The 18,511-nt window shown below is 40.5% G+C and overlaps 1 protein-coding gene across 5 annotated transcripts in view; it reads left to right on the top strand.

The window, feature by feature from the left end:
• The window catches only part of qkia (QKI, KH domain containing, RNA binding a), an 88,567-nt gene that overhangs the window by 19,452 nt on the left and 50,604 nt on the right, over positions 1-18,511 (top strand). For all 5 annotated transcript variants that reach the window (XM_061697292.1, XM_061697291.1, XM_061697289.1 and 2 more), the window contains exon 2: positions 9,715-9,857. In XM_061697292.1, the coding sequence (XP_061553276.1) occupies positions 9,715-9,857 (143 nt within the window). The remainder of the gene's footprint in view (positions 1-9,714; positions 9,858-18,511) is intronic.

Below are 18,511 nucleotides of genomic sequence, written 5' to 3'. Positions count from 1 at the left end.
AGGCCTGGCTTACTGAGGCGAGTAAGAAATGAGGTGTGACTCTGTATTTCCTGCCCGTTTGCTGTAATATTTGTTTAAAAGATATTTCTCTCAGGCACTTTTTTCGTTGGCTTCGGTCCCGGGGGATTCCAGCCTTCAAACACAACAGCTCATTAGCTGGTATATGTGGGTGTTTTAATGTTAAGCTGGGTGTTTGCTTTTATATATATTACATTTAGTTAATTTGGTACTAGGGCGCACATTCCAGTGCATTGCTTGAACTGTAGCTGAACCAAAGTGGAGTGTTTTGTACGTCTGTGTGTGTTTGTGTGTGTGTTTTCGGCCTGCTTCAGCCTCATTATTGATGTTCACTGAGCGTAACGTGCTGCTTTCTGGGACTAGTTGGCTGCAATATGCATGCACACACCCGCTTTGTATACACTCAATGCAAATTCCGTTATATAGTTGCACAAAAATGAAGCTACATCTGATTGCTATTGGCATTATTCTTCCAAAGCGTCCATTTATTACCAAGGGAGGTCAGATGAGAGCACTTCCTCTTTGTCTTGTTTGCTGTGTCCCACCCACGTTATTACTTTCTTCACCTTGCTCCCAGAGGAGCGCATACGGAAACCTTGTTACTCAAGTCTTTTATTTAGTGGCCTATGTACTTAAAGACCTGACGCTGGAGCTTTTCACCCAGCATGACTTTGGAGAATCCCTGACACACAGTTGCATGCACACGCATCATAAATCTCTCCGCGTGTATGCCAACAAAGTGCACTGTCATTTCAGTCTAGAGGCGTTTAGACCTTTCCATCTGGAGCGGGGATAGCACTTCTACCCACATCATGTCTGAATTCATGAACTCTGAATCAGTATAGCAAAGCTGCGTCTGTCACAGTCATACTTGTATATGTTCACTGAAATAAGTACAGCGGAACCCCCTATGGCCTAATACAATCCGTTCTGGTCGAGCATTTGTTTGACTTTCAGATTCGTACAATTAGTAGTAATTCGGGATGCACTGATCCTGGTATGGAACTGAAACTGGATAGTGTTGATACTGTGCATCTGTACTCGCTGGAAAACATGCTTCGATACTGCAACACAGCTACCACTTTACTGGCCTGACATAAACGTTTCAGGCAGGTGAAGTAGGCGCCCCGTCAGCCGTGTGGAGACTTTAAAGTGAACACGGATGGTAACTGTTATATTATGCAAAGTGGATGATGAACTCTGCTCGTTGTTGAGGCAGAACCTTTTCAATGTTAATCCCTGTTAATCATTTGAGGTAGCCTGCGATTTTGCATGACAGCAGTTTGAAATCCAAAGTTTGGGGGCAACTTGGAGGGACACATTGCCCAAGATTTTGGTTGAATTCCGAATGGTACAACCTTACATGCGTTCCATCATTCATTATACTTTTACATATTACTTTTGATAGGGTGGGAGAATCTTGCTGAATGTTCTGGACTTTTGAAACCAGTGACATATTGAGCAAACAAACGCCTCCCCGAGGAGTTAACGTGGATGTAGTTCAACTTCACATAACTGATGTCATGTTGTGTGTCAACAATGCCTTTGCTCGCTAAAATAGTCTTTTAGCACAGTATGTTGGCATCAGAGTTCGCGAACGCAAACTTTTCTGAAGGCAAAATCCAGGGATGTAAACTTTCCAACCTAATACAGGATTTTCCTTGTAAGAGCAGCAATACATATGCTGTTCTTAACGACGCCGATGGTACATCACACTCATTAAGGGCCCTGAAATAGTTTGTGTGTGAACATCAAAGGCTTGCATCTGGTCTACTGTTAAATCAAAGATTGACAAGTAAAAATAAGACACAGGCACGAGGGTGGGAGAAAACCTTATAAAGAGAGGCTGGATGGGGAGAGGAAGAGGCAGCTGTGACTGGATGATAAGCCCCAGAAATACATACGTTTTCATGGCTCAGTCACTTCCACCAGTGCATACACTACCCTTTCTGCTCTTTGCATTAAAGAAAGAAACATCCCGTCTTTCACACGCCCGGCCCGTCAAACCCATAAACTGTTCAAGTAGAGCGTTGTCTGGGATAAAGTCGTCCCTGCCACGAATAACAGCGCGGCAATGCATTAAACATCCCAATCCTCTCGTAGCCAGACTTTGTGGCGGTGAAAGTGCGCAACTTCTAAGTGAAAAGGCTTGTTCCTCACTAGTGTCTGTGATTGACTAGATTTTTATTTTTTTTTAAACAGGCTTGTCACAAACCTTTCCACTGTACCGTTACCCTTTTAAAGCATGAGTATAGGCATGGCAAAATAGTTTCAACTCGGGATGGGCATTTGACTACATTTTACCTCACAAAACCAATGATCTATTGATTTACAACAGAACTGTTTCTACAGTGGCCACGCAAATTTGTATGCAAGTCAGAACATGACATAGTCTATCACTAACATACACTAATACAGGAGTAATGTCATAATTACAGTTGATGTTTGTATGGCAAAGACATTTGTTAAACAATAAATACAATCTTTGTGCCACATGAGGACGTATTCATATGCTGCTGCGCAAACTAATTAATTAGGAGCCATGCGATACCGCGTGTCGGAACTGTCATAAACTGAGGGCTCGCATCATGATACCTTGACTTATGGGGATTTTGAGTTAAAAGCTCTCGTGATCGATTACTTTGTTTTTTGTTTCGGGCCAAAATTTTAATTACGAGTGAGCCTCAGAGATGCCGCCGCTTGAGTGAAAAGTGAAGTGAAAAGAAATAGAACAGTTAAGGAATGGTAAAGCCCTCGTATGTGGGCAAAGAGAGCCAGAGTCGCCAATCCACTTTTAGCCGTTTATTGAATGGGACAAATAGTCAACCACACAAATACAAAACACTTGCAAGGAACTGCTGGAGACCATAACTCATGCTGAGACACACCGAACTAACCCGCTCCAGCCCCCACTGTCACTCACGAGGCTATGCCCCCGAAGGCACATTCAACACACAAATACTACATTACGTAAAGTAATTACAGTTTAAAATCTGTTTATCTCTTTAGTCTCTTTTCAAACAACAGCACTATTTTGCTTAGTTTCTTCAAGACACGATTAATAATCAATTCATACAATTGACCTTGTTCTTACACGATCAATTAACCTATTAATTTGCCCGTCCCTAGATTTGAGTCTTGAGAGTACACTAATTTCAGCATTCTCACTTTGAAGTGTTGACCTCAGACTGTTTTCCATGCCATTAGTTTCACAAGATATCTGAAGCTTAAGCATAAGCGCAAAAAAAAAAAAAGAAGTACTTTCCCATTTTATAGCTTTTGGCTCTTTTTCAGAAATTTCAGAAGACAATTCCGTTATTTTTTCAGGCGTCGTAAAAACTTGTTTCATAGCCAAGAATGTCATAAAAAAAACACCGCAGGCAGTTATTAGACAGCTTTACCACCAGAAACATAATTGTGATCTTTTTACAGCCATCACTGTGTTTTTTTTTTTTTTTTGTTTGTATCGAAAACTTTTTGCGTAAAATCTGTTCGAATGAGGCCATACAGCACTCGGTCATGTTTGCAGTAGCTTTTTACAAACTGATACTTTGCGTCATTTGTGTTCCTCTCAGCTTGTAATGATGTTGTAGCAAGGTAAAACGGCACAAAGTTCATAACGTCATCTTAACATCAGCAGAATTCGTAGTTGAATGCCTAATTTAGCCATCGGTTTTTGACCTGGATGAATCAATCAGATTTGGTTATCCTCAATCATCTAAGTTCATTATCCAAGATTGTCAACACTTGGTTTATCAAAAACAAAACAAAAAAACACTGTGGTTTCTGATAGTCTTCTGGGTCCCGTGGCTTCAAAAATAAAAATGAATGGAGGAGGTATGATCTGAAGAGGAATTACACGTTTAAAGGGTTTACTGCTGAATTGAGATGTTTTTTTCTGTTACATTTTTAATTGCAAAGGTCTAACATAACAGGAGACAATGGAGAACAATTTAAAAAGTTGTTTAAAAATGGCGGCACGGTGATTGACTGGTTAGCGCATCTGCCTCACAGTTCTGAGGACTGGGGTTCAATCCCCGGCCCCGCCTGTGTGGAGTTTGCATGTTCTGCCTGCGTAGGTTTTCTCCGGGCACTCCAGTTTCCTCCCACATCCCAAAAACATGCATGGTAGGTTATTGAAGACTGACAATGGATGGATGGATGGATGGATAGATGTTTAAAAATGCTTTAATCGTACTGCAATAGAATGGACAGACGTGCACTGCTAGGGTTTAATTTAGTCTTAATGAAAGCTGTGCTCTAAATTGGAAGTCACATTTATTCAAGTGTAGCTGACTTAATTTGTTTACCTTTGTTAGACTTTTTCACTTGCTCCATCTTTGATCTCTCCTCCGCCAATTTTATCCGGACGCAGTATCCCTAACCCATTTTCTCCCTCACCTCATTCCTTATTCCATTCTCATTGCAGCCTCTCAAATTTTTTTCACCCACGTGGCCATGTTTATTATCAAATTTCTGGCAGATTAAACAAAATACTTTATACTCACAATGGTTGACTGCCAAAAATCACTTTACACACAGGCGTACAAGTGCTTTTAATGATCCGGTTTTAAGAAAATTCTGAGAGAAATGGTTTCTGCTGCAATTGAAGATTGAATCCACAGACTGGCACGTCCTTTTTGTCACTGCAGATTAGACGCGATAGGGCAGTAATTGAGAGAAACAAAAAGATAAGAATAAAATGAGCAGTTTTAGCAGACGTTGAGGGGTGTGGGGGGAATGAAGTGTGAATACAGCTGCAATCTGCTTGCTCAGCAGTTCTTTTCTTCTTCCTCTCTACCCTTCAACCACTCTCAAGGGCGATTTTCATTTCCCTTCTTCCTCTCCTTTTGTCTGAGGAAAAGTGGACAATTAGGACTTTGTATGCATTTTGCATCCCTCTTTTTACCTAAACAGACAACTCTTGACAGGAAAGCAGTATGTATACGAATGTGTTTGCCAAGTCAGCTTGCAGATGACGGTGGCACATTGCTGAGTGGAATAACCGGTCAGTAACATAATGGTACAGTAGAACTTCCAAAGTAGGAACTAGGAACAGTATTTGTCCTGCTTCCAATTAGTTTGCAGTGTAAACTAATTCTTATTGAGATCAATTATATTTGGAATAATTAGTTCAAGTCCAAACCTGTTCCTTATAAAACCTCTATTTACCGTCCAGACAGTAATAGATGTAACATACTGTTCATGAAGATTGAGGGGTAGTTGTTTTAAACATTGTTGCACATATACTTGTGCCTTGACTTACGAGTTGAATTTATTCTGTGACCACGCTTGAAACTCAAATCACTTGTATCGCAAATCAACTTTCCCCTTTTAAATTACTGAAATGTTGTCCCCCGCCCTCATCCCGCCCACAAACGGCAACAATAAAAACTGTTTTTTGAAATATTGTACCTAATAAAACTTACATTTTTAACAATTAAATACAATATAAAGAATTTACAACATTTTTGCATCATGATTTCATGCTTTAATTAAATGGACATTATGCTACTCCTGTTGGTGTGTGCCCGTTGACCACCAGGGGGCAGTATAAAACACGCATATGTACATACAAGACCTATAGATAGAATTGAGGGTGCTCACACTGACTGTCGCATCCAAGCTGCAGTGTTTCGCAAAGCATAAGAAATATACACATGAGTATTGTTAAATTTGTTGTTTCACCATTTGTGTTCAAATATCTGTTGTTAAAGGCTTATAATTACAACGACATTCATGCTAATTTCGCTAGCCTGTCTATGGCGTTTTGCATTGTCTGTTAGATTTAAGCTACCGGACCGTCATAAAGCAACGTTGTGTGGTTTGGTTACATACATTCTCTTTGTTTTTATGTATAGTTTGAGAGTAAACCTCAACTGGAAGTGGAAATAAACCGCTTGAAGCAAGCTCACGTCACCTTTTTTTTGTTTGTTTTTGAAGAAGTGGTTGCTATCTCCAAAATTGCTGCTTGTCACTCATTCACTGAAATCAACACCAGCAAAACAAGGCAAAAAAAATCAGCCAAGCAACAGCTCCTAAGTCGAGGTACAACTGTATATAAAATGTACCGCTAAAGTAATGTAAACATAACACACACACAAACCACTGAGAAATTTAGATTAGATGCAATCGGCAGTTAGCTAAGGTGTGAAGCTAACAGTGGCAGTCTACATTTTCACTCAGAAAATTTGAAATTGTCATGTAATAAATAATGTTTAGATGTTGCAAGCATTTCTTTTTGTCAAACCCCTTACAGTAATCTGAACCCTAGTTCAACAAACTATTATCCTTGACTTCTGATTTCAAAATTAGTTATCCATTAATTTGTTGCGCAAATGTAGTATGATGAGATGATTAAATATTTTTATGGTTTCACAGTCATAACGGTCCTCTGAGGAAAGAAATGAGTTTGACACCCCTGCTTTAATGCTTTAAGGTGTTTGAGAATTGAGGTATCACTGAATCTTGCCGTCTGCTGCCATCATTTTAAGAACATTCGTTGGCCTGCCCTTGTCTGTTAATATTCCTTTTGTCTCTCGTTTGTCACTTCTTCTCCCAAGATAGCGGCTTTCGGCCCTCCCCTCCCTTATCTCTCTCGCACAATCAGCCTTTTCTGCCACACCGGACAGCTAGACAAATGATTTTGTCACTCTGGCGAGGTGTGGGGCAATTTTTCGGTGAGTGCTGAGCTTCAGAAAGGACTCCCTGCATTGAAATTAGTGGTTGTCAAATGCTACACGTCCCCACTGATAGCCTAGCACGGCCCCTTATGTTAATGTGGCATTTCAGCAAGGGGAAATAGAAATAGGGGGCGGAGGGAGGATGGGAAGGGGGTGCCAGTGGTTGTTTTCACACTTTGCTTTTTCTAGGTTCATATAAAACCATTTTAAAATGTTCCTGCTTATGATAAATTTTACAGATCACTTTATTTACATCTGCTTTGCTTCCTCTTTGCCAATATTTTGGAATCGTTTTATTTCAGGAAGAAGCAGTGGGCCGCCTTTTACAAACATGCAGCACCGAATGAACATCTGTCCCATCGTGTGCACAGCGCCGATCAATCATAACAGCCACCAAAAGCTTTGTCATTTCGCCAATCTGCAATCGACTGTTTTATGGAAAGGCCTGTCGTAAATCTGTTCAACAAGGACGTCCTTAATTTTACAAACCTTGGACTGGTACCCAATTGTAAACCATATAATTTTGTCCTGAAGTTGAACATATGCCCGGGGGTTCTTGGTTTACAATGTCAACGGAATCCGAATTTCAGAACGCGCAGTCGTCAATCACTAACTTTCACTGACACGATAATAAAGTAATTATTACAGTAAATATTTGTATTAAAAACACTTCTCAGCTGCAAATATAAAATAATCACATTAAAAACCGTAAGTGAAATTAGTCCATTAACTGAAACTGAATTCTGGTCTTTCAGTAGAATTAATTGTTAATCGCATTAGAATGTGTCCACTACGAGAACGCAACTAGAAAAGATGTCCTATTAATTCAGACTCAACTACTTTTCTACCTGTAGCGATCGAATATTTTTAGAATCGAGTATTCTACCAATGATCCTGATTAATCAGGTAAAAATGTATTTTGCGTTATTAAACAACAAGACCAATAGAAAATGTGCATGTGAGGTGCAGGTATTATTTTTGTCCCCTTTGGGTTGCCATCCTCACATTCTACACTGTAGGATCTATGACTTTTATTGGGCGTTGCTTTAAAAGGTTGGACCTGGCCTGGTGAGTGTTGTGCGTCAGCGATTGAGTGTTGTTGGCTGTTGTTGGCGCCGGTTAGCCAGTGTGTATGTTGTTTGCCGGGTTAATAACCTTGATCACTTGCAAGTGCATTACAATATTTTCTTACTAGCGATGGTAGGCTATATAAAAGTGGAAACGCTGGGTAACAAAATGGTGCTCATGAACCACGTGACGGCGATTTAATCAATGACAGAGCACTGCGAGGAGTTTACAGTGTCCAGTATTTCTTTATATAGGACTTTGCTACAGACGACAGGAAAGTAAAAACTGAGGTAAACCAGGCTCTGAAATTAGTCAGCAGGTGCAGAAAGTTAGCTCTCAATCTGCATTATTTCAACTGAACCAAAACAAACATTTATTTTTCCTGGAAAAAAAGATAATTGAAGTTAAACTAATCTGTTGTATGTTTTAACTATATAGAACTAAAACAAGACTAAACTTGTAGAGGTAGGATACCTGGGGCTTAATCGAGGTCTGCGCTGTATTAGATTAAAGTTTTTTTATTTTATTTTATTTTTTTTAATGACTGAGCGAATTGGTGTACTTGAGTGATGAGCTCTATGGGAGGGTCCGAGCCACAAAACTGATGTGTCCCAAAGGTGTTGTCCGCCAGAACTGTAGGCCAGATGTTCACGCCGTGTGTCGACAAGCCCATCAATCACACAGCCCGAAGCAGGAATTCCCCCCGTAAAGTAACTCAGTGGGTAATTCCTCTAGTTGTTGGGGAATTATTGAGCTATATAATTGCATCCATACAAAGGAGTTCTAAAAATTTTATTTTAAAAATGTTACCCGTGTGTCCCCCTGCTTATGGGATAATTACTGTACTGTATATAGATCTGACCCACCATCTAAATGTGTTCCAGTGCAAGGTTAAGACTTGGAGGCCACTAGGAGGTACTTTTAAAATGTTATCTATAGCCAAGTGTCAAGTTCCCCTGGTGGTGTTTTAATATAGAGCTCTCCCAACCGCCCTGATGTGATTCCATGTGATAATTCAAGTCTATGTAGAATCCTGCATACATCCTTGATGGTTCAGCTCAAATCAAGGGTGTCAAACCCTTTTTCTTTTTTTTTTTTCTTTTCTTTTTTTTGTCCCGGGCCGCACTGTCGTTATGATTTCCTTCAGAGGGCCGTTAGAACCGTGAAACCATATAAATGTTTAATCGTCACCAAAACATAGTATTAGCATTACACAACAAATTGAGGGATAACAAGTTTTGAAATCAAAATACAAGGATAATAGTTTGTTCAAGTATTGTTTAAGTTACTGTAGAAGAAGGGTTTGGTAACAGAAAAATGCAATATCTCAACAGGACAATTTATTATGACAATTTGCAATTTGGGTACAGATTTTAGCAAAAATCACGGAAGTTGATGAGCATGATTTGTTTTCACGGGCCACATAAAATGATGTGGCGGGCCGCATCTGGCCCCCAGACCATGGGTTTGACACCTATGCTTAAATGGTGGCACAACAAGTTAGCGCATGTGACCAAAATTTGTGTCACTTAGTAATGGGTGTTGCAACCGCAGACATTGATCCTCCGCCCTGCTGTGACCCGCTCACATAAACTGCCCTCTGTCCCTGCAGGTTACTATTGGACTGCGTGGCCTTTTACCCTCTCATTATGCAGCATGCTTGTCTCCACTATGTACAGCTGCTTCTCTAAATAATTGCTAGCTGTTAAAACCAGGCCAACTTTGGTTATTCTCCTGTCAAACTGTTTTTCTTTTGTTTCAACAAGCTTTACCTAACACTTTGCCTCAAAGCAAAAAATAAAAAATCAATACGAGTGACACATCAATTACCAATTTAAAACATAGACACTTGTAAAAAAAAAAAAAAAAAAAAAAAAAAAATAATAATATTCCCCCATTGACTGACCATGGGGTGTTCTTTTTGTTTGTGTTGTTGTTTTTTCAGAGATCAACAGAGTACGCAAACAGATGTACAGCGACACAGTAAATGGCCTTGTGGACAGACACCCCCTGGAGCTGCCCGAGCCTATGGGACCCATGGTCTACCTGCAGGAAAAACTGTTTGTGCCTGTCAAAGAGTACCCAGACGTAAGTACCGACATCTTTTGTATTGTGGTTTGGGGCTAAGCCGTCCACCAGCTGAGGCTGTTGATGAGAATGGGGGGATCGAATTGTTGGTGGTGCTGTTTAGGAATGTCTGCAATGTGTATCCATCAAATTTTGGGCGTATGCATCGAGAGGTGGTGCCATGTTTTTCTTTGTAATCCCAGCAGTTTGCTCCAGGAAATGAATAAACGCAGAGTTGATGAAGGATAAAAAGCATTAAGGAGAGAAATGCATGGCCTCAGCCAGGCATGGGCAGCGTTATTCTCTTAAGAGATTTGATAAAGGCATACCCGAGGATTGGCTTGAATTAGTTTAGCCTCTGGACCCGCTATAGAATGTAACGTAGAACCTTAAAGGTGTAGGAATGCTGTTTGTCCTCTGATTATGCCGCCGATTATGTCACCAATTATTCCCATAGGAAACAATGGAATTCCAAAGTGACTTCATTGTCAAACCTTTATCAAGAGTACGGTCACTCCAAGTTGTTAACATTATTGTTATATTTTTATTACTTTTTATATTCTAGATCCTCTGATGTACAGCACTTTGAGCAACTTTTTAATGTGGCTTATAAATTGGATCGGATTGGGATATTTATAAGTTTAATATGTTAACTGCTATCTATCTTATAAGACAACAAAAACTACTCTTTACTGTCAAGTTAAAAAATAATCAACCAAAACTGCTGGGATAGGCTCCAGCGCTCCCGCGACCCTTGTGAGAATAAGTGGCTCAGATAATGGATGGATGGATGTTTGATTATTGCATTTGCCTACGAAGCGAGCCCCCTCATAAAAAGACTAAACACAGCCGACTGAGCAATGTACATTCAGTTTATTGTCAGTCTGCTTGTTATTGCTATAGGCCTGTTATACTAGCGTGACAATATCAACAATTAAAAGCTGAATAAAAAGTCGAACAAAATCTTAAGATGCTCACTCGCCGACGGTTGAACATCCAATATTTATTTGGCTTTTCCCCCAACAAATTTGACCCGTTTAGGACATTGAAATTTGGAGGTTCTACTGGCACTGGTCATCAAAGTCCCCCATGAAGAGTCATAATACACTATAATGTAATTCAATCTACCATAATGTAATAATGTACTGTGTGTGTGTAATAATTTATACAATGAACCGCCAAATATTTGTGCTATAGCCAAAACCACCTCTCAAAAAAATATTGCTTTGCTTTTATTGCTTTGACGCCATCTTGGGGACAAGCAACTATGTCGAAGTGAGGGTAGGCGCTTCATTTAGTCGGCCCATAGTCTTGTCTACAAGAAAAAGTGGCATCTGGTGGCATCAATATGCAATTATGAACCTTTTTGGGTTGGGTGTTACTGGCAGATTTTCGCCATTAGTGGCAGGGGTCAGTCCTTATCCCCATGCAAATAGTGGGGGTTCTCTGTAGTTGTGTTGGGTTGAGACTGTGACTTTGTGCTTTAATGGAAGGGGAGGTTTAAAAGCACGTTGCGTGACTTTCACACAGAGGTGACTATTTAAATGATTCGGGTCCTCAGCTGACCGTCATGCGTTTCCCCTTTGCTGCACTGCACTGAGCAGGGCCCGTAAAGTTAGCATTGTGTTTACAAGCTGCCAGGAAAGCTACTAAATTAATTAGGCTCCCCCCTGGTGGCTGAGATGATTCAGTGATGACCTTAGCAGACATGCACATTTATTCAAAAGGACAGACAACTCGGCAGGAATGGCACATGTATATCTCGGATACTTTGTCACAGTTATTTTAGTTCTCGCGTGTGGTCGTTATGTCTGCAAGAACAGAAAAAATGACAGATAGCTCTGTTATAAATAGGTGTGGTGATTGGAATCAGGGGAAATCAGCGGTAGGTCTTAATGGAATTATAGTCTCTATTCTTAGAGGGGGAAAAAAACTTGAGCTTCCACATGTGCACTAGCCATGTACAGTATCCTCGAATTTTTTTGTTTTCTTTTGTTTTGTTAAGGATCAGGGGGAAAATTAAGAGGTCCGAAAAGGTGGAGTAAAAGCAGAAAATTCTTATCTCCATCTGGCCAGTGCTTGAGGAAATGGTAATGATGATTGGGCCTGGACCAGGGAACATTTTCTACTTCTCAAATTTCCATCTGATTCACCAGATTTCCCCTCATCCTTACAGGCCCGTTGGGGGAAAAACACTGGGGAATAAGTACGCCAATTTATGACGTCTCACTCACATTAAATTAAAGCTTCGTCGTCGTTGTTTTTCCATCTTTTCCACGTGTCCTCACTTCCAATGTCATAGTAGGGCCTGAGTGCTGCACAGGACATCTACAGTATATGTCAAAAACTCTAAGTCGAACAATTTGCAGGTCAAAATAAATTTTCTGGGAAAATATGATCAAAAGTCCACAAAACCATCCTTGCATGTGATGTCACACGAAATGTCAGCAAATCTCAATGCCACCATGGAAACGTGTGATAAAGGTCTGAAAATGAAATATAGGAAAGGGTGTGGTTTCCCATAACCAAATGAGCAATTGATTAAAATTAGACAAATACATTTAAAATGCAGTTCAAAACATAAATACACTAATTATACAACATGTAACATTTATACAATACCTGTAAAACACCACTTAGGTAACAGTATCGCTCATTCAACACTAGACTTTACACCGATCTGATCGGCTCGTCTCCGCAGCTCGGCATCATATTTAGCCACGTTCGCATCTGCGTCTTGGCGTCATATTTAGCCACGTTAGCTGTAGCTTGTAGGTTAGCTGGGGCGGCGCACATACATAGCATGCAACAAGCGTTCTACATTAGCAGCCGAACAGCGGAAAGCAGCAAGGTTAGACGACCAAAGCGATGCTGCAGGTTGGTCTAGCTGCTAGGATGATGACGATAAAGCCACGCGGTTCCCATTGCAACATGCAAATTTGAATTATTGTTGTTATATAGACATTTATTTTTGTTCTGAATGTGTGTTTCGATGTTAAAAGTCTTTCAGTCCGAAACAGAAAATGCACTTTTGGGCTATTTTCAGGTGAAACATTTCGGCCGCTGAACTTTCGGTGCATCAGAAAATGTTAGTTTAGCTTTATTTATTACATAATAATTAACTTCTCTTTTATACTTGTCAGACAGTCAGGAATGTCAAAATGATATCTAAAAAATTGACCAAAATTTTTTATGACGGCAACATTCTGAGCCTGGAATGAATCAATTAATTTTACAGTATTTACTTTTGGAAAAATACAAAATTTGGAGATTCTACTGAATGTCCGTTTTACACCTTACATATTATAATGTGCTTCCCACCTGCATATCATTTCATTGTACGTAATTAAAATGTCCTAGTCTGCCTGTTTGTGTCTGGTCATGCATCTCTCTCATGTCCCATACTTAAAAGGCAGCCGTTTGCCAGTGCCGTCAGCAGTGCACAGAGCTCTGTCGAGCATCACCGTGGCGACTGCATCTTGACTGACAGCTCAGTCACAGGCTATCTGATAGCGTCTACCTTCAATTAAATGCTATCTGGTGCTGTGGTGCCGCTTCTCTTCCAAGCGCACACTCGCGTGCACACGGGCAAACCGGATGACAGATCGGCACGCCATTTACGTTGACCTTCAGGCATCAGAAAGGATGGGCATCTTTAAAAATGGCACCCGTTTATTCCCTTTGTATATGTATTAACCGATCACTGAATGTCAAGATGGATTGAAGACGGGTCGCCTTGGTTCAAAATACTGTGCAGACTCCACTGGGTTCCATCCTTCGCAGTTATAGTACACATACACTGATCACCTTAGCAGTAGTGTAACAATCTAAAGCAGCAAATAACTGAGTAGACTTGAAGGGGGGACATCTTGACTAAATTATCGTTGTCAAAATGGTGAAAATAATACACAAATAAGAGCGCCAATTCAATGCCTGCATCCTTCGAAGGCTGCCAATATCCCAGGATTTAGTGCTTCCCCTCAAAAGCAGTCAAATTTGATGACAGAAATGTTAGGTCAGGGGGATTTCGTTTTATGATTTCCGTTCCGATGGCGGAGTAATTTGTATGCAAATCGGAACATACCATAATATGTAAGTGACAAAGTTGTAAAGTCATAATTACATATTTGTATGAAAAACACTTCTACACCATAAATCAATTCAACGGATAACACCAAGTACAATTATTAGCGTTGTTTTTTTTTTTTTTTTTTGGCTGTTTGCGATCCTTATCCCCTACGAATAACAGGGGTTCACTGAACTTTAAACGGGTGTCAAAGTGAGAATTTTGGTATTGTGACGACACTACCATTGACCTCCTGTATTGGGTTTTCCTAACAAAAGATTGTGGGACACAAAACCTTAAAATATCAGTTAAAATAGAATATGTGCTGTTAATAATGCTAACATACAGTGTCCACCAATTGAAATAACTAGAGTTGCATTAAATTTAAGTGGTCTGTCAGTGTTTAGATCGTGGAAACTCAGCTGAGGTGCCTCAAAAGTCGTTTTCTACCGCATTGCACAAAGTGGGGGGGGAACATAAGAAGCCTGGTTGTAGAAGACTGGATGCCCTGCACCTTGTTGCGTCTCTGCTGCGAAATTACTCAGCCACATCCCAGGAAAGAGAGAGTCATTAAGCTCATTCCCATGGGAGGTGTCATCTCTTATCAAACTGGCACCTGGTATCCTTCTGACCCCCCCTTAAGTCATTACCAGGCTTCCAAATGTACTGCCTAACATCTCACCTCTGCACAATGCCAGAGAGGCTGCAGAATTTCTATGGCAGATAGTTGACTTTCAAGCAGGTGCTGTGGGATGAATAACCTATTCACGATGACCAGCGACCAGTCCAGGGTGTAATCCGCCTTTCACTCAATTTGGATAGAATGATCTGGATAGTCGACTCAGTTTTGAGCCGAGGTGATTCCATGTCTGAGCGTGAGTCGAGTAATTTATACGGAGGAACAGATTGGTCACTCCCGATGAAGATTTCTGGTTCATCAGAAATTTGTAGATGAGCAGTATCTGCAAACTGTGTCATGACAATAATGTGGCCTGGCTGTCCAGTACACACACGAAGAAGAGTTTGAATTAAGTCATATTTAAGCATATGCCCATCTTTAAAATAGAAAAAACGTCTAATACAGTTTTGACTTTTGAAAGGTTCAACATTAGTTCTCTTACCTCATATTTTTTTTCCACTCTTCCTTTAGTGTCAATGTTTGCTAAGCGGGTGAACTCTGCTCGCTTCTTCGCCCTGAACCCTGAGCCGATGTCAATCTTGAACGCTTTCCATTTTTCCTGCCTATTTCCACTCTGCCTGCAACCCCACAATAAATCCAAACAGAATTATCAAAGGAGGCCACGGATTAGGTGCTAAATGCTGGATGTGCTAAAAAAGAGAGCTTTGAAGTCTACAGGGCTTTCAGGCTAAAATGTCACCGGTGGAATCAAAACAAAATTTACTTTGTACCATCATACAGGTCCTCGTGCCCTTACACCTTTCATATAGGGCACACTGCTACAGTTTTTGTCCGTATCTCATCTCCATTTTCCTCTCTGTCCTATTGAAATGTGCCAGTCGCTGTGCATTTTGGGTTTCGTGCCTCAAAAGATGGATGTGTGACCGAAGGCAAGAAGCCAGCAGGTGGCGTGTGAGCTTCTGTGGTGTGAGTGATTAGATGACTCCAGGTATTCTTGCTCAGTTCCTGCAAGCAATGAATAGTGCAGGAAGGAAAACAGAAGCAACACTGTTCTCCACCTTGAACTCTCGATTGGCGGCATCAGTAAGAGAGATTCCTTTGATGAGGGGTCATCAATTATAGTTAAAGATGGCTGGAACATAATAATATATTATGCATTATAATTCAATATTATGGCATTACCAGCTAAATGGCAATTAAAATAAAATAAAAGTTTGATAGCATTCCAACAACACTGGTTGATTTTTACACAGAACTGGCAGAAGTAATGCATCAAATATAGTAGTATTTTTGAATAATGAACTTTTGACGGCATGAACTTTACCCCGAGAGCTAGGAACTTTTGGATGACCAATATTGGTTTGGACCACAAGCAATATTGTCTTTATCTAGTTGCTGGGTTATTTTCGGAGATCAAAACAAAACCCATTTAGTGGGGGGTAGGTTCAGGAACTTTTGGGCTGGAATCTACAACGCTGAATGTAATTGAGGGGATGACCGTTCACTGCATTTTGGGTGCAACGCAATGGGCCACAAAAACTTTGGTTCCAGGAACTATAAGTGCCAAAGACTAAGTTCCTGAAACTTTCAGTTAAAATTCAGCTTTAAAAACAGTAAATATTAAAGACCGCTAAAGAAAAAGCTTTGAACCTCACACACACCCAGTCACTCCACTTGCAGTTTAAAAGTAAGACTACTGGTAATCGCCCAAAAAGTTATACAGTTTGAAATGACTACTGTAAATCCATTAATTATGCAAATAAAATAAGACTAGCCTAATACTGCAAATGTTACATCAGTTGCCTCTTCAGAAATGTTGCTTTCGCCAAATGATTACGTTAAGAATCATGATTAATCAAACAACTCAAATAATTTGACTAACAAAAAAAAGTCAAAGTTAAATCTCTGCCTCATAGCTTCGCAGGGAAAATGTTTCATCACAGACTGTTACTGCAGTCGCATGCACCACCCTGTGTAGAAATAAGTTGGCAAGATGTCGACGAGCCAGGGGGAAAGTCAGTAAAAGACAGACTGTCCAAAGTTTGGGATCAGTTTTAACTTAGCAAGGAAGAGAAGCGCAATCTGTACCATAAGAGAATGTATAAAGGTTAGCCAATTTAAAAAGCCAACCAATGCTAATTAGAATGCAACTGGTCAAAGATCGACATATTTGCAGATGCACTTTCAATCGTTTTATTGAACAAACTAAGAAAAACAAACGCGTAATAAGCAAACTGGCGGCCATAGCTCACCCCTTGTCGGTCAACACGCAGACTGGTTTACAGGTAAAATAGTTAACAGCCGGCCAACTCGTCACTCTCAATCACTGAGGTCTACATCACCCACTAGGCCAGGACCCGCCTTTAAAGCCATAAAGTTAGAGATACGACAGTAGAATGTGAGGCTGGCAACCTCAAGTGGACAAAACTAAATGCACAGTTGTTTGTCTTATGGGATTAATCGCTGGGATAATCGGTAGAATGCTTGATTCTGAAAATGTTTGATAGCTGCAGCCCTAATTAAGACAAGAAACAAAGGAAGAGAGGTGGCATTGTCGGGAATAAGTGTCAATCCTACCTTGCTCTGATACATTGATGAAGCGGTCCTCATTTCCATAAGCCCACAAGGCCAGCTAATATGTCATTGGTATTCTTCGCACGGCCCCTTAAGCCTTACACGCACATACCCAGAGCCCTCAGCTTGATCTCATTTCCTGTCTCCACACGGCCACAAACAAACGCAACAATTGTCCTGCGTCTCCGGACATTGTTGATGCAACTGCTATTGTTTCATCACACACACATGCACAAGTGACAGTCGGCTGTAGATGTCTGCAAGAGTTCATGCCACATTGTGGTTTCACATACAAACACACAGCGGCACAAGCATAGATATGCACACAACATAACCCGCCTGTGGTGTAGCGATAACTGGGGCTCCAAAAAGAAGTCCCTTTAATGTCATTGTAAGCCCTTGTCCTGAAGGGGGCTTTGTGTGCTGGTGTGTGTTGTCTGACTGTGTCTCACACACACAAACACACCCGTGGTTTTTAGATGCACACCAAGGTGCTTTTCTGTATTCGTATGTTTTGAAAAACAATGAAAACTTTGAACTCACGATAAGGCGCACAGGGGAAGCGTTGGTCCACTATGATCCTGGTGTTATACGTGTATAGCTGAAACTGTGAGTGTGTGTTGGAAAAATACACTTTTGGGCTTCTGCACACCACAAAACCTGGCATTTCTTCAAAACCTCTTTATAAACGGTTTGGTATGTAAACTGCATTTTAGGGCACTGAAACCATACTTTTTGGGAAAACTCCCTGTTAGGTGATATTCTAGATGCATCCATCCTTTATTTTTTTATTTTTATTTTTTTTATAAATCTCAACTGACTTAAGACAAGTGGCGGGGTATACCCTTGGACTGGTCAAGTCAATTTCAGTGCACAATGCAGGATATGCTTGTATATAATCCCATTTTTCTTCAATTTGCCTAAATTAATTTTCAACAAATGCTTCTGATGTCCTTAAATGACCACAATTGTGCCACCTATTGCTTTTAACAAAATGCATTTTTATGTGGATGAATAAAAACATTTTCTTTGAAATGGAAAAAAACCAACCGTCTACATGTGACTAAGTTACTTTGGGATTGGCTTACTTTGGTTTTATGTAGTTCCTCAAATAGTTGCCTTTGCTAGGATAGACGCCGTGGATCGATTCATCCCCAGGTGTGTCTCCCACTTGCGTCTACTCAAATAGACTTGTTTTTTTACCCTCTAAATCAGTGGTTCTTAACCTTGTTGGCGGTACGGAACCCCGCCAGTTTAATCTGAAGTTCACGGAAGTCTTTCTAATTTGGAAAAATAAAATATCATTACAGAACGTTATGTAGCGTTAGCACTAACTGTTGTGCGTAAACATGCTGCCGTTCTGTCGACTCATGCTCTAAAGTTTCGGTGTGGGTG

Source organism: Phycodurus eques, chromosome 14, assembly GCF_024500275.1.
Source record: "Phycodurus eques isolate BA_2022a chromosome 14, UOR_Pequ_1.1, whole genome shotgun sequence".
Taxonomy (NCBI): domain Eukaryota; kingdom Metazoa; phylum Chordata; class Actinopteri; order Syngnathiformes; family Syngnathidae; genus Phycodurus; species Phycodurus eques.
This window is presented reverse-complemented; position numbering and strand designations above follow the sequence as displayed.